The sequence below is a fragment of the Hakea prostrata genome, chromosome 8, assembly GCF_041222555.1.
Source record: "Hakea prostrata isolate BN-2017 chromosome 8, UWA_Hpros_2, whole genome shotgun sequence".
In the NCBI taxonomy this organism is placed as follows: domain Eukaryota; kingdom Viridiplantae; phylum Streptophyta; class Magnoliopsida; order Proteales; family Proteaceae; genus Hakea; species Hakea prostrata.
The window spans coordinates 2,376,076-2,400,962 of record NC_142607.1 but is presented as its reverse complement, the minus strand read 5'-3'; the positions used below and the strand labels follow the sequence as shown (position 1 = coordinate 2,400,962).

Here is a 24,887-nt window from a genome sequence, read left to right as displayed (position 1 = left end):
ACATCTGAGAAAATGAAATATTTTTAGGTACGGGTTCTGGACTGGGCTTGCAGGAGGAAAGCTCGGGCTCGGGCTTGGGCTTGGGCTTGGGCTGGGATGTGGCGTACGACGAAGAAGCGCTGATTGGGTTTTTGTTTTTATAATTTTTGGTGAAAGAAGCGCTGATAGTTCAGTAGTTGGAAATAAAAGTTTACCATTGTGCCTTTGAGTACAAGGGCGAGTTTTATATTTGAAGAATGGGATATTGCATATACTATCAACAACAAATCAACGATCTCTTCACCAAGAAGTGTTGGTCATTACCAATCAAGCAACTCCGCGATGATCATTTACCATTTTTCATAACTGAACCCACCGTGAAACCATACATGTACTGGAAGAGGTACAAATTCTCAATATTTCTTAGATTCATGGACCAATTCAGTTTCAATGGGATCTTCAGTCCTTGACAGATATTTTACTGAACAGAGCGAATTCAATAGGCTTCAAACCTGTTCCTCTTGCAGCTGGACCAAAGGATGTAACTAACATGAGATGTCTTGATTGTGTATTGGAACCTCCTGCAGAACGCATAATAATCAAGGTTAACTAAAGAAAGAACATGGGATATAAATATATGAGGTAATATTGATATGAACAATCATCTCCAGCCATTCAACATTAATCTTTTCACTCTCTATGCCTTGCTAGTTTGCCAACAAGGAATGGTGCTAACAACTGAGCGCAAGTGGAACCAATCAAAGTTTTGAGGCACACTTCAAAGATTTATTTTATATTACCATTTAGCAAAATAATAGGCGAAGCATGACCTCCAAGTTTCATACATGCAGCCACTCACAGCTGATGCATCAGGGGGCGGTATGTGGTGCAGAGATAATAATCTGTGATGAACATTCTGCAGCAGGTAATGCTACCCAAGGGCTAAATACAAAGAGGCCTTCAGTCTCTTCCCTTACTTTTCAGATGAATGCAAGCGAACAACCATGAAATACTAGAAAGAGACTTTTTTTCGCTGAAAAAAACAATGATAGCTAGCTCTATAAAGAAGAGTCAGATCAAACAGACAGGCAGACAGCCAACTGAGATTCAAAAAGCAAAGGAAGGAAAAAAGTCATCTGCATATCAGATTTGAACAGATAACTGACATACTGCACTCAGTACTACTGAACAATAAACCAGGAGCTGAAAGGAGGACATGTTTTTTTTGGATGAATAACAGGACTTGTCCTCAACCTCCAAAGTCAAATGTCTAATGTTTGGTCTCTTTCCCCACTGTAAGACAAACCCAACTCCTTAAGGTCATAAAAGTGTGAGATCCAAAATCGAGAAAACCTCCCATCTCAGGCTTCTCTTCAGGCGTATCCTGTAATTCCTTTCTAGCTGCTGAAGCTTGCGTAATTAGAGCCAATCTCATTCAAGCCTCTAAGCTGGGAATCCCCATGACCTTATCATTGAATATGACACGGAGGAAATCATTCAGCAGATCAATTCTACAATCCCCGAATCTCAAAATGGATTTTATTCTGTGGGATATTGCTAATCTGAAACTCTCTCTTAAATCCTGTATGTTTAAGTCTGTTCCAAAGGATGCCAATAGAGTGGCAGACTCCTTGTCCTGGGTTACCCTTTCAGTTGAGCTTTCTGAAGGTTTGACCTATCCATGGCTTAAAAACTTATGTTAGGAGTCTGTGTTTGTGATGGCTCAGTTTCTGAGTGAATTTCTTTTTTCAACCCCAACCCACAAAAAAGAAAGAAAAAAAAAAGAACAACCAACACTTCTTCCCCAGGAAACCACCAGTGGCAGCAAAAGAGCTGAAAATTGGAGAATCAACAAACCATAAAACCATGCAAGAAGAAACAAAAACATTCAGACAAGGGATTAACCCTAATTCCTCATAAAACCAAGTAGAATAAAACAAGACACATACCTGAATCATTTCGATTGTGATGGCATGAATTTTGTTTTGTTATTAATACCTCCTCAGTTTCTGTGAAGACATAATTTTTGACACTCCTCTACTGATGTAACATGGACCAAACAAGAAGAGTTTCAGTTTGAGTTCACACCATATAACTCTGCAAATTTATCTAGTGTCACTGGTACGTATATAGTCTGTAAAATTCTGTAACACAAGAAACCAAAGTATAGATGTATAATTCTAAATACTAGAAGGTGGAGAAAATATGGAAACCTAGAAGAAAGCAACACAGCAGGAAATATCTAACTAGTGAAAAAAACCAGAATTCGCTCTGTTTTCTTTGACAAAAGCATCATAACCATTTTTCTTTTGTAAGGTCAGGGTGTACTTGTGGGAAGGAAGGTGTGGAGAGGAGACGGAGAAGGAGAGATCAGACCATATAAGACTTTAAAATCTCTCCACAGTGGAAAAAAGCTCTTAGTCCTTATGTACCTTAGCATTGCTCTTCTAATATATCCAAAGACTATGTAATTCCCTGCTTTTTCTAAGGCTGTTGTTCAATAGCCATTGAACATTGTACCTTTTAGCTTCCATTGCAGCTTTATAATGCAGGGAATGGGGGGGAAAATGTATTTAAAATTTTGAAAATACAAATTGTTAATTATTTAATTATTTATTTATTTTTGTTTTTTGGTGGTGGGGGGGGGGGGGGTTGGTGTTTGGGGGGTGGGATGGTGAATAAAAAACTGCACATCAAGCCCCCGAGAAGTAGGGAAAAAGAGAAGGGGGGATACAAAGGGATAGAGGGGTGGGGGATGCATCAAGGCTAAAATAGTCAAGCTTGTGTTAACCTAAATGGTGATGAGAAGTTGTAACCTTTGGTTGCATCTTGTCGTATTCCCAAAGGCTCTTTAAGTCACGGGTTAAAAAGTATTTTCAAATAATTTGAATCCGGCTTACGATTATGTCACTTTCAAGGGCTCTTGTAGTTTTTTTTTAACCAGTGTGAAACAAAAGGATTTTATCATAAATGAAAGAAGAGATGTGTCATAATAAAAGGTCCACATAATAAGTTTACAACTTATTTATGACCAACTTTGGTCTCAACAAGATTATACCAATTTATAGCACCAAATAACTTATACGTACAGAAGGATGTCCTCTTGATTATACGCCATGCATATTCTTCTCATCCATTAGTAGCACATCAATGAGCTCCCTTGTCAGTATCGCTGTACTATTTTGACCTACAAATATAGAGCAAAGCAATAATTGGTTACAAACTGAATCCAGCCCATAAACAGCATATGCAGATGGGAGAGGGGTTCCTATCACTCAAATGAGAGAAGTAATCCTGAAGTATGAAGGTTAAGAATAGAGAAACAAGCAAAAAGAAAATGTTAACCATGTCAGTGAATTGTGAAACAATGCCCAACCTGTTTCAGTGTAGCAACAGCTTCACAGAGATTAAAATTGAATAAAGCCTTCAAAGTTCTCCTGATTTAGGATCCCTCTGTGGGTATGCTACAATTCAAACACAAATAAGATGAATGAGAGGATACTGCATGCTGCAATTCAAACACAAATAAGATGAATGAGAGGATACTGCATCATGTAACTGATCGTGGAAGAGATAATCTCAATAACAAGATAATTTTCTTTGTAATGGTTTCACCATGGCAATCTTTCTGGGTTCCTGGGACTATCATGTCAGGCAACCTACTTTTCCTCAGACAATGACAAATTTTCCCTGTAGAAAAAACCAATGCAGTAAGAACATGTAAGAGGGCAAACCCAGTGCCGAAGGATTCCATGCAAGCAGAGTCCGGGGGGGCAATTTTTCCTATGCAGTTTTACCCCAACAATTGTTGTTAGGAGGCTGTTTAGATACCTTGACCTCAGGCTACAACTGTGGTCCACCAACCATTGTGCCAAGGCCAACGCAATAAGAACATGTCATTTTTTCAATATTTCACCATGTTGGGTACCAACCTATAAGGTGTCATGATAAACATGAACAGCAACCATGCCTGCGTCCATGGTTATCAAAGCATCCGCCTAGGCGGCAAAGCGGTTTTTGAACCGCTTAAATTGTTGCTGCTTAACTAACGGGCTGATTTCTTGCCGCTATTTTGCTTGGGCACTACTGTTTTGCCACCTTTTACGCCATATTGCCACCTAGATGCTAAAGTAACCGCTTTACATGTTGTAATTTGTGCATATTATTATTATTATTTTAAATCATAATTTATTCTACAATGCCGTATATAAATTTAAATATGTGAGCCATTTCGGAATTGAGGCCCAATTCGCAAATGAACTTCGAGGCCCAAAGTGCTTGTCGGCAACAGAATGTGAAACATGAGCCATATTCAACATTGATAATCAATGAATCATTAAATAAACAATGACTTGGAAATCGGAATAATGAGATCTATTAATTTATCATGTCGGCACTATTTGGTTAAAAAAAGGGAAAAATGGATACATCAATTCTAATTACTGATGTATGCACAAGACTACAAGACACTTATTTGGCATTACACTATCATAGAGATAAGTAAGAATGTAAAATAACTACTTTCATTTTCATTTTTTACATTGATTACTAATATAGTACATACTAAATAATTATTGTTATGAATTTTATGATGCTTGATGAGATGAAGTTATGTTTTTAATCTTTTTTTGGATAATTTTTCATAATTGTGATTCTTGATAGTTTTTTTTATTTTTATTTTTATGAATGTGATTGTTGAATGTTTGTTTAGGACTTTAGTTTATTATAAAAAATATTTGTATTAAAAAGTAGTTTAAAAATAGTTATATAAAAAATATTGACTAAACCGCTTTTGTCGCTTTATTGCTGCCTAAGTGCCGCTTAGTCGCCTAAACACCAAGACGGATCCCCAATTGCTTTGGTCACTTTGCCGCTTTAATAACCTTGCCTGCGTATGTGGATATCTTAATTAGGAAGGGTTCATGGTCCATAAAAAACTTAACTACCTACCACTTGGGAATGGTTTCACCAGGAAACTGGATCATAACTTGGCAATAACCTCTACCACCCAAAGACAGTAATCCCAAGCCATTTGCATTCTGCAAAATTATATCATGTAATAAATCCGTTGAATGTTACAAGAATTAGCAATTTTTCCTCTAGAATAAAAGAATGAGTTGTAATGAAGGGCACAAGTTCCTTTTATTACAACAAACAAACAATAAATAAAATGAGAAGCAAAACTTGCAAATTACTGATACTAATATTAGTCATTTTACCAGCGTTTGAGGTTTATACATACAAAGTTGCTAGCTGACACCACCAGGGGAATAGGATGGGGTCACTTCATGCTTCCAACACTCTTAATAAATACATAATCTAAATCCCAATATCTAAACTTAGTATTCAGGTACATCTGACCATTCATGAGCTTGAGCTATACTTAAGAGATACACGGCAACCGAACTCTGCATCCGATCTCTCTACAGCCTCTCTCTGCATCTCTCCTCCTTCTCTCTATTGTGGTTGCGTTGAGTGACTCTGGAGGCGGAGAGACACAAGTCGCCGCCTATGTCTCTCCGCCCCCTTCTCTTCTAGCTTTCTAATTCTCCTTTCTCTCTCTCTGTTTCTCCTCCTTTCAATCTCATCTCCTACTGATTCTATATTGTTTCTTCTCATCTCCTCTCTACCCTGATTCTCCTCTATTTCCCTCTGCTTCTCCTCCTCTCGTTCTCATCTCCTCCCTGTATCCCTACTCTTGCTTCCATCTTCTTCCTGCTACCTCTCCTCTTTACCATCTCCTCTCTGTCCAAAAAAAAATGAAAATTTTGAGATTGGCCATTTCTGGGTTCAGTATATAGTCGTCGAAGATTTCTGTTTTCAGTGGTCTCTCTAGTTTTGGGGGAAAGCCTTGAGGGCCATTGTTGCCGATCTCCCAAATTTTGTTTGGTTCCCAATTATGGTCTCATCTCCTTCCTCTTCTCTCCTTCTCTCTCCCTCTCCCCTTTCTGTTTCTGGTTTCAACTTCTTCGTCGAGGATTCTTGTACTTAATGGCTTTTCTGGCGTGGGGGGGGAAGCCGTGAGGGCCATTATAGTTGTTTTCTCCGATTCGAGTTCATTCTCAGATCCAAATGTTTCTTCTACCTATATTTCTCCTTCTCTGGCCCTCTCACCTTCCTTTATCATGGTTTCATTCTGTTCGTCGAGGGTACCAGCCTTTGATGGTCTCTCTAGCTTTGGGGGAAGCCATGAGGGCCATCATTGTTGAACTCTTCGAACTTTTCCAACCCTGATATATTCTTTCTTATCGTCTCTCTTGTGTTGATCCCAGCCCTTTTCTCCATTTGCTTCTCCTTCTCTTCCCTTCCTGTTTCTGGGATTCGCTCCAATTTTCAAGGGTTTAGCCATTGATGGATTATCTGGCTTTGGAGGAAAGCCATGAGGGCTATCGATTTTGATCTCTCCAATTATTTTGGAGTCTTTTTTGTTCTTCGTTCTTTATCTCTTTCTTGTGTTGCTACCTTCCCTTGCAAATGTGATGTTGCTGCGTTGGTCCATGTGCTATGTTTCTAGGACGGCTTCTCTTATCTTCGATCGAGTCAACGCTGGATTAGTTGGGGGCCCTTCAGTCCACTTCCTTGGACCTCTTGTGTTGTGTAACCAGATTGCTATTATTGTTGCCCTTAAATAGTTGCTTGGCTCGATGTCAACTTAGTTTTCTTCTTAGTTTGGCTTTGGGCCACTTTGCTTGCATATCTAGTGTGCTATAATTGTTGCTCTAAGGTATTTGCTAGGCGCATTGCCTCTTAGGTTGCTTGTTAGTTGAGGCCTCTTTTTCTTGCTTATCTGGGCTCTGTCGCTTGTGCTCATGTAATTTTTATTCTCTTTAGTATGAATGATTTAATCATCCAAAAAAAAAAAGGAGAAACACGAGATGGACTAGGGGTGCAAGTTTGGCCCTAACAGCTATGACCCGCACTGATCCCGAATAGGGCTTGGGCTTAAGATTTTGGCCTTGAGGACAGGTTAGGGCCGAAATATTCTGGCCCTGACTAGGGCCAAGGGTGAGCCTAGGATTACTCTTTGGCCCACCGGGCCTATCCCAACCCGTCCTTGATTTTTGGCCTTAACCCTGGCCCTAATTCTGTCCCTAATACTTGATCTCAATGAATTAGGAACAGGGACAAAGATAGGGTCAATCAGGGCCAAGGCCAAAGACAAGGCCAATCAAGGCTAGGGATAGGGCCAAGTATAGGGCCAATCAGGGCCAAAGACAGGGCTAATCAAGGCCAGGGACAGGGTCAATCAGGGCAGGAATGGGATTGGCTTGGCCCTGTAGGGCTTAAAGTCAGGGACAATAATCCTTGGCCCTGAATTAGGGTCAGGGCAGGAATGGGCTTAGATTAGAATATATAGGGTTGGGCTTGGGATTGCAAAAGCCCATTCCTGCCCTATTGCTGCCCTAGGATGGACCAGACATTAAGACAATCATACTAGTACTCTAGTAGTGACCTAACACAAGTAGACAAATGTGCTTAAATAATTAGCATATGGAACTCCTTATTTATTTCTTCAGAGAAGACTACACAAAACATCAAAGGACACTGAGATGCTTAGCAAAGTGGAAAGCATTTTCATGGAAACTATGAAGAATGTGCCCAAAGGCTCCTATGCAGATCTAGAATTCAAAAGGCACTAAATTTTAGTCTCAAAACAACAACAACAAGCCTTGTCCCAATTAAATGGAGTTGACTACATGGGTTCTTGCCTTCCAATCAAGTTTGTTTGATGCCATGCTAGTTATAAAGCCTAGGTCATGCATATCTTTTCTCACCACTGCTCTTAATGTTATCTTAGGCCTGCCCCTGGTTCTTCTAATTCCTTCAATTTAGATTAAATCACATTTATACATGATGTGAACACAGTGACCCTCCGGCCAAAACCTAAGTGGGGCCCACTATGTGGCTCCAAGAAGCCCCCTTGAGGTGGCCAAACCCCCTAATAGGGGTATTTATGGCATTTTCAGCCCTGTTTTAGTGTTGGAATTAGTTTCCGATTTATTACAAGAGTTCTATTTGGGTTTTACTTCTTATTTTGAGTTGTGTTTGAGTTGGTTAAGTTGTGGATAAGGTTGCAGATAAGATAAGACTCTTGTATAAGAAGGGTTCTTATCTTTGAGAAATAATCATTTGATTAGAGTATGTTTTGAGTTAGTTATCCATTGGTTATTTTAAACTCTAGCACATGTTGCCATTAGAGTCTTAACTAAAAAAAGAATTTAGGCATGTGCTTATTAGAGTTTGCAATAACTTGAAGTTTTATTTTCAGCATGTGTCTTTTTTAAGATTCCAATTTAACAGTCCAGATTATGTGGTGGAATCCTTGTCTGTTAAACAATCCCACTTGATGTTACAGCCTTTTAATAGGCTATAAAGAAGCCTATTGTCCTTTGTAATTCCTTAAGTCTAATGATCAAATAAAATTGCTGAAGGGTCATGGTTTCCTAGTTGAGGGGGGCCATGGTTGAGTAAGAATTTGTTCAAGGATCAGCATCTATCAATACTTCCAGCAGTTAATCATCTTCAACAGCATTAGTCATTCACAGCAGCTCCAAGTAAGTATTCTCAAGTTCCAGCCCATTGCCCTGCACCATTAGGCCATTGGATCCTCCCCCATCCCCTTCTCTTCCTTCTGGAACACTAAGAGACCCTTCCCACCCCATCGCAGCCCCTCCCTGCTCATTCCCCACCCCCAACAGCCACTTAGTTCCCCTTCCCTACTCACTGCAGCCTCCAACCCCTCCCCCATCAATCCTGTTATGTTTTGACCCAAATTCTTGAACCTGATTTGGAAGATAGAATCGCATTGACATATTTTGGTGGGCGACCCAAATGACCCGTTTGCGGAGATCTTTAGTGCAAGCAGAGGGCTTGGGCTGATAGGTCAACCCGTTTACCGGCTTGGAATCTATATATATGTATCTTATATTCATCTACCACATTATTAAGATATTAAACTTTTCAATTAGGGTTTTGGGTGAGAGTTCTTGTAATGTTGTTCTTGGCAATTGGTTGTGAGACCTCCTTCTATTCTTCCTATATATAGTGAAAAACTCTTCTTCTTCACCTATGGACATAGCATACTACATTGGTGTGTGAACCACATTAAATCTTCGTGTGTTTTTGTTTTGTTTTTACTTTGATTCGCTATTTCGTGGTGTTTGTTTTAACAAGCTCGTATCAGAGCTCTTGGTTGTTTTCGATCTATACATCCATGATCCATGGCTTCTACATCAACTAAATACGATACTGAAAATTCAACGGGAGCATCAGTTTTAGTTTATGGCAAGTTCGGATGTTGGAGGTTCTTATTCAACAAGGAGTGAAGTAGGTCAAATTTGGGAAGACGAAGAAACCTGCAACTATGTCTAAAGACAATTAGAATGATACGGATGATCAAGCCCTCACCACAATTCAATTATGCCTATCGAACGAAGTTTTGCAAGAAGTTTTCTCGGAGAAGACAACAGCAGAACTGTGGATAATGTTGAAAAGTTTGTACCTCATGAAGTCCCTCACTAACATGTTGAGGCTAAAGCAATAGTTATACACTTTGCGAATGGGTGAAGGTACTTCTCTCAAATCTTACATTGCCACTTTTAACTCTATCATTACTGATCTACAAAAGATAGATGTTAAAATTAAGGATGAAGATTTAGCCCTACTATTAATATGTTCACTTCCTCCGTCATACAAGCACTTTAGAGACACCATACTCTTGTGCAGTTGGTTCCATCATTTATGCTAGGATGTGCACTTGACCTAACATTTCACAGACAGTTAGTGTAGTGAGTAGATACTTATCATGTCTAGGTAAAACTCATTGGGAAGCAATGAGACGGATACTTAGGTATCTGAAGGAGACCTCTGGTGTGTGTTTGGAGTTTGGGAGGAATGGTGACAAGTTGACAGGTCTGTTGACTCCAATTATGCAAGTGATTATGATAAAAGAAGGTCACTCACAAGATATATGTTTACTTTGGGAGGTTGTGCAGTCAGTTGAAAGGCTACTTTACAAACTACAGTTGCATTATCCACCATAGAAGCAGAGTATATAGCAGTGACTGAAGCAGTTAAAGAAGTTATTTGGCTTAAAGGCTTGATTGGAGAACTCAACATGGTTCAAGATGTGTTTGTTGTCAATTGTGATAATCAGAGTGCTATTCATTTGACTAGAGATCAGATGTATCATAAGAGGACAAAGCACATTGATGTTCGATATCACTATGTCAGAAAGGTAGTTGCTGAAGTTAATATCCAGGTATTGAAGATTGGTACTGAAGACAATCGAGCTAATATGCTGACAAAGCCTTTATGTATTGGCAAGTTCAAGCATTGCTTGGACTCGATTGGAGTTGGTTGCATTAGAGCTTAGCCCATGAAAGGGTTATTGGAGAAGATGAAGATTATTTAGCTTTGTGTGAGAATTCAAATCAAGGTGGAGATTTGTTATATTTTGACCCGAAATATTGTACTCGATTTGAAAGATAGACCCACATTGACGTATTTTGGTGGGCGACCTGAATGACAAGTTTTGCAAAGATATGTGGTGGAAGCAAAGGGCTTGGGCTGATAGGCTCGAGCCTGGAGCCCACCATTGATCTCGGTTTATGGAGGGCGTGTGGGGCAAAGTGGTACAGTACAACCCAACCCGATAGGTCGACCCATTTACCCAATTGGAGTCTTTATATAATATCTTATGTTCGCCTACCACATTATTGAGAGATTTGGGATTTTCCAATTAGGGTTTTGGGTAAGAGTTCTTGTAATGTCATTCTTGGCAATTGGTTGTGAGATCTCCTTCGGTTCCTCTTCCACATAGTGAAAAATTCTTTTTCTTCACCCATGAACACAAGATATTGCATTGGTGTATAAACTACGTTAAATCTCTGTGTGTTTTCATTTTGTTTCTATTTTGTGGTGTTTGTTTTAACAAACCCCTTAGCCCCACAACTCCCCCACTCCTTTTTTCCATGTGGCAACACTAAAACCCCATCCCTTGCAACTCCCTATTCCCCAGCCCCCTTAACCTTCCCTTTTCTCTCCCAAGGATCACTCCTACCCCTAGACATCAGTCCTATTGTTAGCTTCTCAAATAATCTTTGTTTCCCTAGACCTAAAAAATTTCCTGCACTTCATCTTCTTCCTCTGAATTTTCTATAAATTATTCTAAAACTTCTGAAACCTAACCCCACTTCAGTTCAGACCATCCCCTAGATGCCAGACCATAAAAACAGTTCTGAAATTACAGAATGGCAAGTGCAGCCCCTTCTCACCCCCCCCCCCCACACCAGCTAAATCACCCAAACCCTAGTTTTCAGACTTTGGTGTTAAAACTCGGATCTGGAGTTCATAATACAGCAAGGTTTCATGTCCTAAAATCCTCTCCCCTTTCACCTTACACTTGGCCAAACCTTCCTAGACCCCTCTCACACCCATGTGAACATTAACCCTACCCTAAACCTCTTAGAATTCTAGTTTTCTTTGCTGGAAGAATCTGGGCAGCCCTTAGTTTTAGGGAAATTCCACTACAAAGCCTAACCCTAAAACTGGGTTGCTTGAATGTTTTCGGTTAATTTATCCATTATAAATGCAAATAAATATGGGCTTATAGTTGATCTTTGATGTAGCCCAACTATAATCAGGAATCCACCACCTTATCTTCTCATCGTTCTTACAGTTGTCACTAAACCATCATACATATCTTTAACTATGTCCACATATTTACTTTCAAAATTGTGTAGTTTGATCATTAAGCACCAAGCTATATGATAAATTGGAAAACAAACGTATTTTTTCAGTTTGTCCCTCAGGCAGGGATCTATTTATTCCAATCCAGTATGACTGGATGGAAATTGCTATAAACATGCATGATGTAAACCCAGGTTTAGGGTTAATCTTCTAGGATCTTCTAGAATGGAACCAGCACTCAACTAGGGTTTTTGGAGGCTTTGACTAAGGGTTTTAGGATTTATAAAGCTGCTGGGTTTGGTGAAACATGTCTGAATTTTGCTGAATTTCAAAATTCGAAGCTGAATTTGAATTTAGGGGCAAATTTAGAGTTTCGGTTGGGAGGGGAAAGGGGCCAGGGTTGCTGTTTCTGTAACTCAGAATTAGTCATACTACTAATCTGTAAGTTAGAAACTGTTTCAGAGAAAGGGGATTAAGTTTGGAAAGGTTACAGTTTTCTTGGAAACTTCAAAAATTCTGCAACTCTTCTGATGAGGTGCAGAAATTCTGAACACCAGAATTAGGGCTGCTTTGGGGTATTTCAGATTAGGACTAGGTTCTATAGGCTTAGGCAATCCTAATGAAGGTATAATGGGTGGTTTTGGGGCTGGGGTTGAGGGAATCCCAGTGGGATTAGGACTGAAAACGTGGGAAGGAGAAAAGGATGGGAGATGGCTTCTAGGGCTTAGGGTTTGGGGTGGGGAACGGTTGCAACTTAGTTGAGTGCTTTGAAATCGAATGCTTGACTGTCTGTAGGCTTTGTTGATGCTGGTATATATCCACATGGACCAACCCCACCCATCGATGTCTGCTACATGGACGATGAAGACCCATCAACAATTCTTTGTTGCATCTTGTCTTACCCTGTCTTAAATTGTGTATCATCAAAAGCACTAATTGTAAGATCTTGTAAAATTCAGTCACTGACTACCATGTTTGAAAATGTTTATCATCAAGATTTTAGATAATGTAGATTGTGAGATCTGCCAAGAAGATGAAGGCATTGACACATATCCAAATCAGGTAGGTAGGAAGAACTCTAATACCCTCCAGGATCAATTCCCAAGTTAAAACCCATTCAGATAGAAACCTGAGACCTGTTCTCAAAGTCCTACCAAACTCTAGGAAACAATAGTTAACAGGAAAAAGGGGAACCCTTTCAAATATGGGACCGATTAGATGAGTGATTTTGGAGATATTTGGATAACTATTATCCGATCAACAGAGACCTCAGGAACTAAAATATATGCAATCCCATTGACGAATAGGTCTGAAGTATGGAACAGATCTCAAGTTTAATGGTTTAAATAAAACCCCAACAATTTGAACGAGGACTATATTAAATTTGGAAACCAATATTTTATAATCAAAAAATGCAGGTTTAGTGTTTCAAAGCCCAGGCATTTGGATTTAACAGAAATTTTTCAGTAAGATGAAAGTAAGAACACAGAGCGTGCCTTCAGTTGCCATTCATGGAAACTAAACTCTAATTAACACTTTCCATTGGCCGAGATAAAATATGTATCCCTTGAAGTTGGACATTAAGCAGCAGCAGAAATCGAGACTTTTGAATAGATCTCAACCACAGGCCAGAGCTTGCAGTAGAATAGAGAAGCTGGGAACTAGCGTTGCGCGTGATTTACAGAGATAAGAGAAACCCTTAAACCTTTCGAAAATGAAAAAACACTCAACATGATGCTAGTGGTGCAAAATGCATACATCATAATTACAACAAAACGCCATTTCAAAAGGCGAAGCAACGATTCTTTCGAAAAAAAAGTAACACTCACCTCAGACTACTTGAATCCGCTCTGCAGTGTTAGCAAGGCATTCAAATCTTTATCCATAACTCTACATTTCTCATCTGTAAAAATTACATTCCAAAGTTAAATAAAAAATTAGAAATTGAAAAAAGTAGCAATGATAATAATAGGGACAAAGAAACATCATACATTGCCTGTAATGTTGACGACGAGTCTATAAATCTCACAAAAATCGAATGACCCACTATAGTATACACCTTATCTGAATAGAGATCAAGTGAAGAACGTAAAGAAAGACGATAATCATGCAACCTAGATGAGAATCGTGCTAAACCTGACGAGAAAGCAAATTCGAAACCCAAACTGTAGGAAACTCATTGAAAGTCTAGGAAATGGAACCACTGTATCAAAAGCTTCTAACTCATGAAACCCTAGTTACGCTCCAAAAATTTGGATTTCTGCTTTGAATGTTTGATCTATAATCTGTATTCTTCTTCTGCTCGTAAGTCTCCAATATAGACCGCAGACCATCAAGGGTTCTTCGCGCCAAGAATATTGAATTTTTTGGCCAAAACAGAAAAAGAATATTGATTTAGCGGAAAGGGAATGGGGACGTCTGAGATGTTAACTGTTGACCCGAGCCGCCCCGTGCAATTTGATTTTTTTTTTTTTTTTTTTTTTTTTTTTTGGGTAACGTATGCATGAACCAATCATGTCATGATTTGTACTAAAACTTACCAGCCAATTAATGCCGAAGAAAGTCACTTTTTTTTAATATAGGAAAAAAAAAAGAAAAAAGGAAGGTGGTTGCTAGGGGTGTCCAACGGTGCGAGCGGTTTTGGGCTGAAAAATACCTAGCTCAAACACGGCCTATTAGCAAAATAACAGTTTCGGACCGGTTTCGGTTTGGTGCGGTTTGGGTTCAGGCTAACTAACGGTTTGGACTAACGGTTTAGATTCGGGTTGACTAACGATTTATGGTGTATAAAAAAAAGAATAAGAAGAAACAATTGAGCATCTTACAGCAAAAACAAAAATTATATGGAAATCAAAGTTGCTATTGGTTAATTTCCATTAAAAAACAAAAAAAACCGTCCATTCTATAGAAATCAAGAACCTAGATATTAAGTAGTAAAATGACTATTTGATATTTGAATTCATGTTTAATTTTTTTAATTGTCTGTACCAACTACCTAATGGTAATATAATGATTAAAATACTATTTAATGTAAAATTACAAAATGGGTTATAACGGGTTGCGGTTAGGTTTTGGGTTGGTGCGGGCTCTACAACCCTTAGTCCAATTATGGCCCATTAAGGTTCAGTTCGGTTCGATCCGATTTAGGCTATAACGGGCCAGTGCGGTTCGCTTTTAATGATTCGGGCTATAAATTGACACCCCTAGTGGTGGCTGAACCGCGTGTAAATTGCTTGGTTGAATAAGCCTAATACCTGTAGAATAATCTCAATCATCCATTATAAACTGTTCAGATTTAATTCAACAAATTTAATGTTAAGATTTATTTACACAACTGTTCACCTATATTTATAATTTAATAATACTAATTCTACACATGTTCATTACCCGTGATAAGGTCAAACCATAAATGAACCAAACCCAATTGATCTAACATGGTTAATGACAAGCTTGGTTGAGACATAACCGACTAGGCCTAAATTTCCGAAATAGACTTATGGGCAAGTAGAGAGAGGGAGGTTGCTCATTGAGCTCTAGGATGACTCAAACATTGTGGCACGGGAGAATGACCTACATCTGACGACCTATAACTCAACATTCACGGTTGAACTAATGGCTAAGGTAAATTATTAACGACTATATAAACTTAATCACACAAAGTGCACGGTACACATATTTTTCACCTGTATTGAGGTCTCTATACTATACAAGTCACTTCTTGAAGCTATGAGCATTCGCTAACTTGATCGTTGGAAATGCTCTTCGGCCATGCTAGTTGGGTATATTGTTTTGCAGGTAACACAGAATTAGGTTTTTCAAAGCGACAAATAGTATCCACATAAACAAAAATTAACAATTTTATGATAAATCATGAACAACCCTTAATATTTTTATGAATTTATGTTTAACTAGATTCATTTTAATCATTAAAGGGTTGCTTAGTCAATAATGACCAGCACATTTTTAGTGAAGAGTTCACAGGTTGGACTTAAATACCTGACCTATTAATGATTTTGTACACGTGATGCATATGGAGATATATTCAAACTTATTATTTTCTTTGGTAAACTCGTTCAATACAGTGGTATATTACTTCTTCGGCTAATAAAGCAAGTGACATCCATAAAGCACGGCTAAACATCAGTTATCTTTTAGGAACAGACAAAGAAAGATCAATATTCTTCTTCACATTACATCATAAAGCATTCTCCTCATTCAAAGCAGAAAAGAAGTCCCAGTAACAACTACACATATATATCCAAAGTATTATTTTTTGGGTAGAGATATCCAAACTTCCACAGAAGCAGGGAAATGCTTGTTGTAAGTTGTAACATACAGCTGAGGCAGCTTTTTTTTTACTGTAACTAAACTTCTCCAGTGCTCAGAAATCACAGAAGTTATTGAACCCAGGTGATGATTGAGTTATAAGCATTTGTTTCTGGTGCTTCACACCTCCATTAATGAATAGAGCTGCTTTATCCTAAAAGATGAAGATGATAAGCTGTGTAAGTTAAGACAAATTGGCTTTGTTAACCTTAAACTTTTACTTCTAGCATTATTCTGTAACTGCTGTGTGTTGTCTTTCAATACCTCACTGAGAACAATTGGCCTCTGCCCGTGTTGCAGCGACAAGCTAACAGTACTGTCCATGGTAGAGTAGTCATTTAATGTGGTGGTGATGGCAGCTGGAACATCTTTAGGTAAACTGTCCAGTTTCTGAAAACGCAATGAAAATTAATTATGATAATTTTAATTGATGGTTTAAGGAAAATAATATGCATTTTTTTTTTCTTTAAAAATTTTACCATGGAATCATCAAATTCCTCCCCTAAGCCACATTGCACATAATTCTTGGACGCAAGCTCCATTGACAGGTGCTGTTTTAAGAAGAAAACACCAGTGATTCTCTTCATTCTTTTAGCAGAAGTAATAAAAATAGTTGGAAGGAAGCTATAGATTACCTCAACTTGATTCTGTAGGGACTGGACATGGTTGATTATTGCATCCAACACAAGGATCTTAGTGTTTATCTGTTAGCAATTACGCCACGCAAATTTTTTAAGTTAACATCACATTGTCCAAAAGAGAAATAAACATTACTAATAAGATTTCTCCCCAAGCTCAATTTTCACCTGATCACAACCAGGAACAAGAGCTTGCAACTGCTTCATCTTCTTACTAATTTTATCTCTTCTTGCCTGGAAAGAAAAATTATTAATTAAGCTTCCATGTGGTAGGGTTCGGTGGGAGTTGTTTATTAATTATACCTTTTCAGCAAGACTATGTTTGTCTGTTGCTTCGCCTCTTCTTGCTCTTACATGAATGTAGTCTGTTGGGGGGGTCTCTTTATGATGCTTTTTTTTCTTGTCTTTTCCTTGTTTCACATCCTGCAACCAAGCAAATCATGGAGATGAAACTGCTAAACTAGCTAGTAAAGAAAAAACAAATAGAAGGTAAAACTACGAAGGAGAAAATGAAATGAATTGAAGCATTCGTTACTTACCTTGAAGTACTGATGATTATTTTTTATCTTTTCCATCTGGGTTTTCTCCAACAGAGTGATTTTATCAGAACTTTGAGGCCCAGTAATTGGAGATTCTCTGATATCACCTCCACCACTACAGATCATTCTGTATTTGTTCTCCGAACAGCATTTTCCATCAACTGCTATATCAGGTGCAATATCGTTGTGATGAGCATCAGACGAGTAACATGAGAAAAAACTGTCTTCGGAGCCTCCAACAAAACCTGATACGCTTGGAAGGACTGAAATGGGATAGTGTGGAAGCCAATCTGAGTGGAGGAAGGAAGGGGATAAGCATGGGAATGAAGAGTCTGCCATTGTAGAATTGGAATAAAATTTGTTTTTGTCTAGTCAATAAGAACTTATTCTTGAGAATGGAAGACAAAGAATAGCTAGATTGAGAAATACTGGAGAAGTTGCAGGTGGGAAGGTGTGGGCTTTGAGACAGGTAAGAAGAAGATGCCATCAGCTTTTATATAAAGATTGTGGGAGGAGAGAGATGTGTAGATTCTTATTCGCATCCGGTGGTTTCAAGTCAAAGTCTCTCTGTCCTTTCTCTCTCTTTCTCTATCTCTCTCTCTCTCATTCACTCTCTCTCACAGTCAAACCTGGTTGGGAACTCATTTTGTTTCATCTTTTTTCCGTTTTAGAAGTGTGAAAGGGCTAAGATGAAAGGGTAGCAAGTTTGCCCGATTAGAGTTTATGGAAGAATTGCAGAACAAGATTAATATAAATGTTCATCAGCTTTGAGCGACGAGTATGGCAGAACCTGCGTTCAGCATACGTGACTCACACTCTCTCTTTCTACCCAAAAAAAAAAATCACACACTCTCTCTCTCTCTCATCTGGTCCTTCGCCAGCCAACGGATCAAATCATCACTAACTAGCGACTGGGTGATGGCCCACACTTTCCGATACTGATGTTGACGCCATAAGGGGCGGCCATATGGATGGCTTTTGCCCATTTTTCATGTGACTGAAAAACCTTGAAGCTAGCCACAGCAATATAAGATAGTTTTTTCCACCAAAAAAACAAACCAATCTAAGATTGTTTTCGTTAAAAAGGAATAAAAACAAAATTGTACGTTCTTCAAAATATCATGGTGATAATATTTCATAGACATCTCTTGCACACGGGTGTAAGACAAACCATGCATCCAATAAGTACTCGACAGAGAAAATCTGCATTAGTTCCACTAGTTTGTGTCATGAATCCGGCATGTTGCTTCTAAGTCAACATTGGAGGGTTTTTACTTTTCTAAATTTTGTTTTTTGGGGTGAGGGGTTGAATTTGTAGTTTATTAGAGGATGGGAAGTATTACGTATACTACAATAAGCTATCGTGCTACGAGAGTCTCGTGTTGCTGATCGTCGTCAGCGTGTTTTTGCCGTAGCTGTTATTTCCACCCTTGTGGCGTGTTATCTCTCTGCCTTTGTAGCGTATATTTCCCCCTTTGTGGCTTGTCTATGTCCGCCTTTGTAGCTTGTCGCCTCTTTTGGCATTTGTGATGGAGGGTACGTATGTCGTATTCATAGTGTTTAATTGTTGTTGTAGTTATTACAACCACTATTCTAAGGACTTGGGTTCGACCGATTCCTTAGCCAAGATGATCTTGTCTATTGCATGTATGACATTTGGTGAATTTCCATTCATGGGGAATTTCCATTCATGGGTCGATCGAACTTTGGGTTTTCATGCATTTGTCTTTTGACGTGTCTGTTCATGAATGAAGTTTTGTTCGTTGACAAAAAAAAAAACTCGTGACATCTTCATTAAGAGATATTGATCATTACCAACTGAACAATCTTTAAAGCAAAATAAAAAATGAGCGAGTTACATCAGATGATTCCATTAGACGTTGGATCCAAATAGTGGAAATAAGCCAAATCTTATTACTCGCAAGAGAAGCGGCCATCCTAGCTAGGAAATTAGTAACACCATTAAATTTCCTAGAAATGAAACAGACCTTACAAGATAAGATTTTAGTTATTAGGATTCTAATATCTTCGATGATTGGAGCAACATCAGTCTTCACCGGTTTTTTATTGTCATTTACCCATTTTACAATCTCTTTGCAATCGGATTCGAAAATGACCGCTTCGTGACGTTCACAATCCTTGATTGTAGTTATCACTAGAGTTACATCAAAGTTGAATTCTTTAAGAAGAAAATTAAGAAATTTTAAAACTCATAATCCCAAAAAAATATTTTGCATGTTCTTCAGAATTATTTTGTTGATAATCTTTTGTATACATCTATGTATGAATACTATAAAAAACATGAATTAGAGGGACATGACAACATTTTTGTTTTCCTAAACACCCTTACATATTCAATCACTTAGACCTTAAGTCACTAATAAATGATGTCTAAAATTGCAAGGTTACCTAAAATGCTTGTAATGCCCTTTTCTTATGTTTCCGAAAAATGGATAATTGTGATAATCTCTTTTGATATATTCAAAGCTTATTATGAAAATATGTGATGGAACAGAAAAAATTTACATTTTAATTATTTTTAATATTTTAATTTATTTATTATTTATTTGATCAATTATTAATATTAATGGGGATCATAAGTGGTGATGGTTCATTTAAATCAGATTAATGATAGTGGGTTTTCGGCACAAAGAGAAAAATGATAATTCTGCAATTACAATGGCTACATTAATCTGATTAAAATGATTTCTGTTTATTATTAGGTATTGAACCATTTTAAAGAGTTCATCGCTCTCAACCCTGTCTCTTCGTTTCTACAAAATAAAGTTCTCACCCAAAACACGTTGTGCCACACTTGTTATTTCTAAGTCTGTTTACCCAAAAAAAAAAAAATAATAAAAATAAAAAAACTTGTTATTTCTAAGTCATCACTAGAGTTACATTTTTGGTTGCATCCGTTGAAAGAAAAAGAAGATATTATTAATTTTATATAATATATAATAGTATTCATCATCTTCTTATATAATATACTATTTAACAAATTAGGTAGATCGAGCCTCTCTCAACCCAATGCATTTACCTGGGCTAGACTTGATTTTGGCTTATGATAAAAGATTTCTATTTTGGATTTAGAACCATTTTAAAGATGTGCAGCACCGAACTGCTTATGAATTTTGACCATTTTTTTTCTTTCTTTCAAGTACACCACTAAAACCCAAAAAAAAAAAAAGAGGTGAACCTCAACCACCACTTTACATCTAGACTGTAGGCAGCTTAGTGCTGCACAATTCATGCGCAACACTGAATCCAAACGCCATTTTAAGGCAACAAGACCAAACCTACACCATTTGTCCCCACAATAACCTCAAAGGAAGCCAGCTTCAAATTGGAAACTATACTTCATTAATGTGATCCCAATCTTTAATCTGCCTTGTGCTATTGGTGATATACTACCCGTGCAAATTGAAAGAATGTGGTCCAATTAATGATGGTCTCTTATACTTGATGGCTTTGCAAGGAAAACTTAGGGGCATTTAAAGTTAATTATGCCACATGATGTACTACGACTTATCCTTGGATGGACATAAACTGGGACTTTGCTTGGATCTTGTGCATTAAAGTCAAACATTATGGGCCATGAGACCAAAATTTTGATCTTAACCATTAAAATTCAACAGTGAGCCGAAATTTTGAATCTGATGGTCCAAAATCTCGACTTAATGGTCATGCATATTTACCCAAGTAATTTCGCATAAACTGATGGAACACCGGCTACAAAATTGTTAATAGAACAGTGTTCCTAAAGCTAGCTATACGATTCCAGCTACCCAGGTTCACGGTGAAAGGTATAACTTGCTTTAAGAAAAATGCAGACATATGGGACCGGAGTGTAGCTGTTACATGTAAATAATGCATAGTCATAATTCTAAGATAGCTGATGTGACTCAAGGAGGACACCATGTGTTTACAGCCAAGCCTAAGGTCTGGGTTCTTCGTGTTCATGCATCCTTAGTTGTCTTGACTTTGGCTGTTTGGTGGTATTTTACATGGCAAGAAAATAGAAATCAACACCTATACAACTTTGTTTTTGGTGCTGTCAAGTAGAAGTATCTATGGTTCTGTTGGCGATACTGATACATAAACACAAACACAAACACAAACGAAGAACAAAACACAAGCAAAATAGACATGAAAAATTTAATGTGGTTCGGCATAAACTTGTCTATGTCCACCAGAAAGAAAGAAAGTTCAACCATTCTCAAGAAACGTCACACTACTCTCACACCTCAAAGTGCTATACTCATTTTCTGGCCCCCAGTCTTTATTATCGGAATAATGGGTTACTCAATCCACTACAGGGATTGATTCTATTTAGGTTATTTCACATAGAGTATTTATACAGAAACCTAAGACCCTAACTTCCATATAATTACAATTTTATTATTGTATAAGTAATTATCTCAAAACCTTGATCCAATCAATACAACCTAATTATAATTATATTGACCCGCATAATACAAGACACACAAACCCAACAGGTTCTATTCAATGTGGGTTGACCCCTGACCATATTAATGAAAAAAGGGAGAATGAATACTATTTTTCGCGTTCCAGGAAGCAGATGGTGATGATTCATCAAATTAGATATTATATTCCCCCATCTTCAAATCCATCAACATGATCACGAGGATAATTCTTATAGTTTTTTATTTTTAGAAACCCACCAGACAACAATGGATTATTTGACAGCAACCCTCACAAAAATGAACCCCACAGCCCCCTTATTCTACAAGACTACAATCCATCCAGATCCAGATATAGAATAATATGAAAGGCATCTAATCATCAGGTGCTAGAAACGGAGAATGAAGAGAGAAAGATGCGTGTGAGAGGGAGGAAAGATAAGAGACCAATATTTACGGTTCGATTGAATTCAACCTATGTCTATGAGAGAGTTTCATATATTTTTCAATATATTGAGAATTGCGTACATGACTTCTTTATATAGAAATAAAGTATTTGTTCATCAGTGTTCTAGAACTCTCGTAAAATTGTAATTGTGATCTTTTAAATTCGCTGAATTACAGTATTTAAATTTATATAAAATATTTTTCTAGGGTTTTGAACTCCACATCCCCCCTATTGTACAATCCATCCATATCTACATATAGAATAATATGAAAGGCATCTGATAAAGAACCTTATCTCAGCTACGAACCTTATCCCAGCTACGAACAAAAAAAAGGGTCATTTTCTGTTTTGATACTTTTGAATATAGTTGAGAAGTGATGTTGATTTGATATGTGCATGTGTCAAACGTTTCCATATTGATGACCGACCAAAGTACACAAGAGAAGAGAAGATGCACAAGCTGTACAAGATGATGTACGTACGGATAGAAAATAAAAGCTTTACATGCATGAATGGATAAAGAACAGTGCATGCATCCAGCCGTAATATTGATCGGGCTGTATGTATCGTTATGATCACTAACCTGATATTTGAGTTATTGCAAACGCAATGTTTTAGTTTGACAATTCATTGCAGGGAATATTCAAGAAAGGAACCAATGAGATATCTAGAAGCTGGTTTGAATTTTTCATACTCTTGTTTGTCAGGTCATGGTAGTGCCCACTAAGTAAGACTTTTTTCACTTTCACTTTCTTTCTCCCTTCATTTGTTGTCTCTTGGACATCACTCATCTCTGTCTCACGTCCGTGTTTTCCATGTAAACTGTGGATTTTAAGGTTTCACGTGTTTCTTTTTGTTTACATACCTGAAGCCATCCCAAGTTCTCAACCTTAATCTCCTAATCGTGCTGGTGAAGATGAAGTCTTTGTGGTCGAAATTTGATTTCAATCTCTCCTGACCGTAAATAGCTCAGTGCTAGCACTGAAGTTGAAGTTGAGGATCCTCTAATGCCCTCTCTTTTATTTTCCTTGTTTTTCGGCTAACCTAAAAACTGTACTGTGACTAAAGTGGACCATTATCCAATATAATACTAAGGTTCTGGCTCCTGGGTATATGTCCATGTAGTTGAACTTTTTAGGTGTGAAGATATTTTTAATTGTTTATTCTTTTCAAATCAATTATTGGCCTTCGTGTAATTCGGTTGATAACGAATGATCCCTATAGGTAGTCGCTAGGAAACAAACAATAATTCAATGCTAATTAATTCTATGATTGTCAATTCCATGAGAATGTAGAGTGTGAGGAGTAGGTGATTATGGAATCAGGATTCAACAATTGTTAGGATAAAGGTTTGTGCTTTTTTCACATTTCTTCATCACACAATAGGGGTATATGGCATAACTTAATTGTTAATCAAATGAAGTAGGGGTGGACCGCGCCCAAATAATTCCAAAGGAGTTATCATTATTTTGTAGTAAAAAAGTATAAGAATAATACATACTACCACCACGAGGTGTAGAATATCCAGACTCTTGATTATGGATTTTGGTCTTAGAAACCTCAAAGCAAAGCTTGCTCAATTTACATGGGAATGTTGATGGTCATTCAAGATTGTAAGCAGTCATTCAAATTCAATAATGCTCTCCATATTAGGGCTGCAAGAAGAAAAATGAAGGGCCAAGTGACGTGGGCCAGGGTGGATTGGGATGGAATATAATGAAGGTGTACATTCAAAACAAATTATCAAATCATAGCCGAGTTCAATAATGGACTTGGGATGAGAACCAGTTCTATATTGGCCCCAATTAAAGGTATTGTGAGAAGCTAATCGACTGAATCAGGGGTGAACCTGATTCAGTACTTGCAGAAGATATAGTGGTTAATATATAGTTATGTAGAAGTTGTGATGGTTAGTAATTATCTAGAAGTTATAATAAGGTTATGGTGGTATCAAGAAAGAGAAAACCATTGTCAGCTTGATATAGATTATTTGGGTTGAATAGGGGTCTTGGAACGCTTGTGCATCGATTCTTGTTTAGGGGTGTCAACGGGCCGGGTTGGATTGGGACAGCCTTGAACCGTAACACTACCCTAGCTAGAGACTATAATTTAAACCCAGGCCATACCCAACCTTGTTAGTCTTTAAAAATACCCAACCCTACTAGCCCAACCTTATTAGGGTTTCTCTTAGCCCGGACCGCCTTGACTAAGCCTAATAGGGTCAAAGATGGTTGGATTGGCCTTAATTTACCTTGACCCTAACCTTAGTTTTTATCACTTCTTATCTGAAGTGTTAATTTAATAATTTAGCACACTAAACTCATTTTCTTATTTATAAACAATTGGCTTGACTATGATTAACCCATTATATATTATAAATGAACCCATTACTTACAAACAAAGCATGGTTACCACCCATAAGAAAACGAGATCTCCTTTACTTACTAGTTACTTGAAGCCTTTTAAATATTATATCGTGGTCAAATGGAAAAAGTGAAGATCTATAACATGAGAAAGACTGAGACTTTGAGACTAAGACCTAGAGTCTCTTGAGCGACAATTGAAGGGATGGAGTTGAAGAGCACAAATGAGTATTGACATAGGAATGTGAGATTTGTGAAAATATATTTAGATATTAAGGGTTAGTGAAGTACTGAATTATTGTTTACCGAAAAGGAAAAGAAAAAGAAAAAGAAAAACTCGATTATTACTTATGACTTATCAAAAAAAAAAAAAATATTCACTTTGTTTAAAGCTAATAATATAATTTTAATTAAATTAAAAAGTTCTTCTTACACATCACTGAAAACCACCACGTCCAATTCCTTGCCAGCGACCAGCA

General features: G+C 37.7%; 1 protein-coding gene and 1 long non-coding RNA gene across 3 annotated transcripts; both read right to left on the bottom strand.

Annotated features, from left to right (window-relative positions):
• Positions 1-95: 95 nt before the first annotated feature.
• Positions 96-14,072, bottom strand: LOC149006225 (uncharacterized). 2 transcript variants are annotated; one of them, XR_016175143.1, is made up of 6 exons: positions 13,662-14,072; positions 13,500-13,573; positions 3,356-3,443; positions 3,069-3,166; positions 1,929-2,019; positions 96-560 (listed from the first exon to the last, which is right to left on the bottom strand). It is a non-coding gene; the product is annotated as an uncharacterized LOC149006225 (long non-coding RNA). The 2 variants fall into 2 exon arrangements; XR_016175142.1 differs by having other exon boundaries at positions 96-2,019.
• A 1,979-nt stretch (positions 14,073-16,051) lies between these two features.
• Positions 16,052-17,547, bottom strand: LOC149006224 (basic helix-loop-helix protein 80-like). The gene is made up of 7 exons (XM_089164888.1): positions 17,174-17,547; positions 16,938-17,057; positions 16,803-16,868; positions 16,632-16,700; positions 16,476-16,547; positions 16,261-16,386; positions 16,052-16,150 (listed from the first exon to the last, which is right to left on the bottom strand). Exons 1-7 carry the CDS (start codon positions 17,510-17,512, stop codon positions 16,052-16,054), a joined length of 891 nt encoding a protein of 296 aa, XP_089021014.1. The 5' UTR covers positions 17,513-17,547.
• Positions 17,548-24,887: the final 7,340 nt, after the last annotated feature.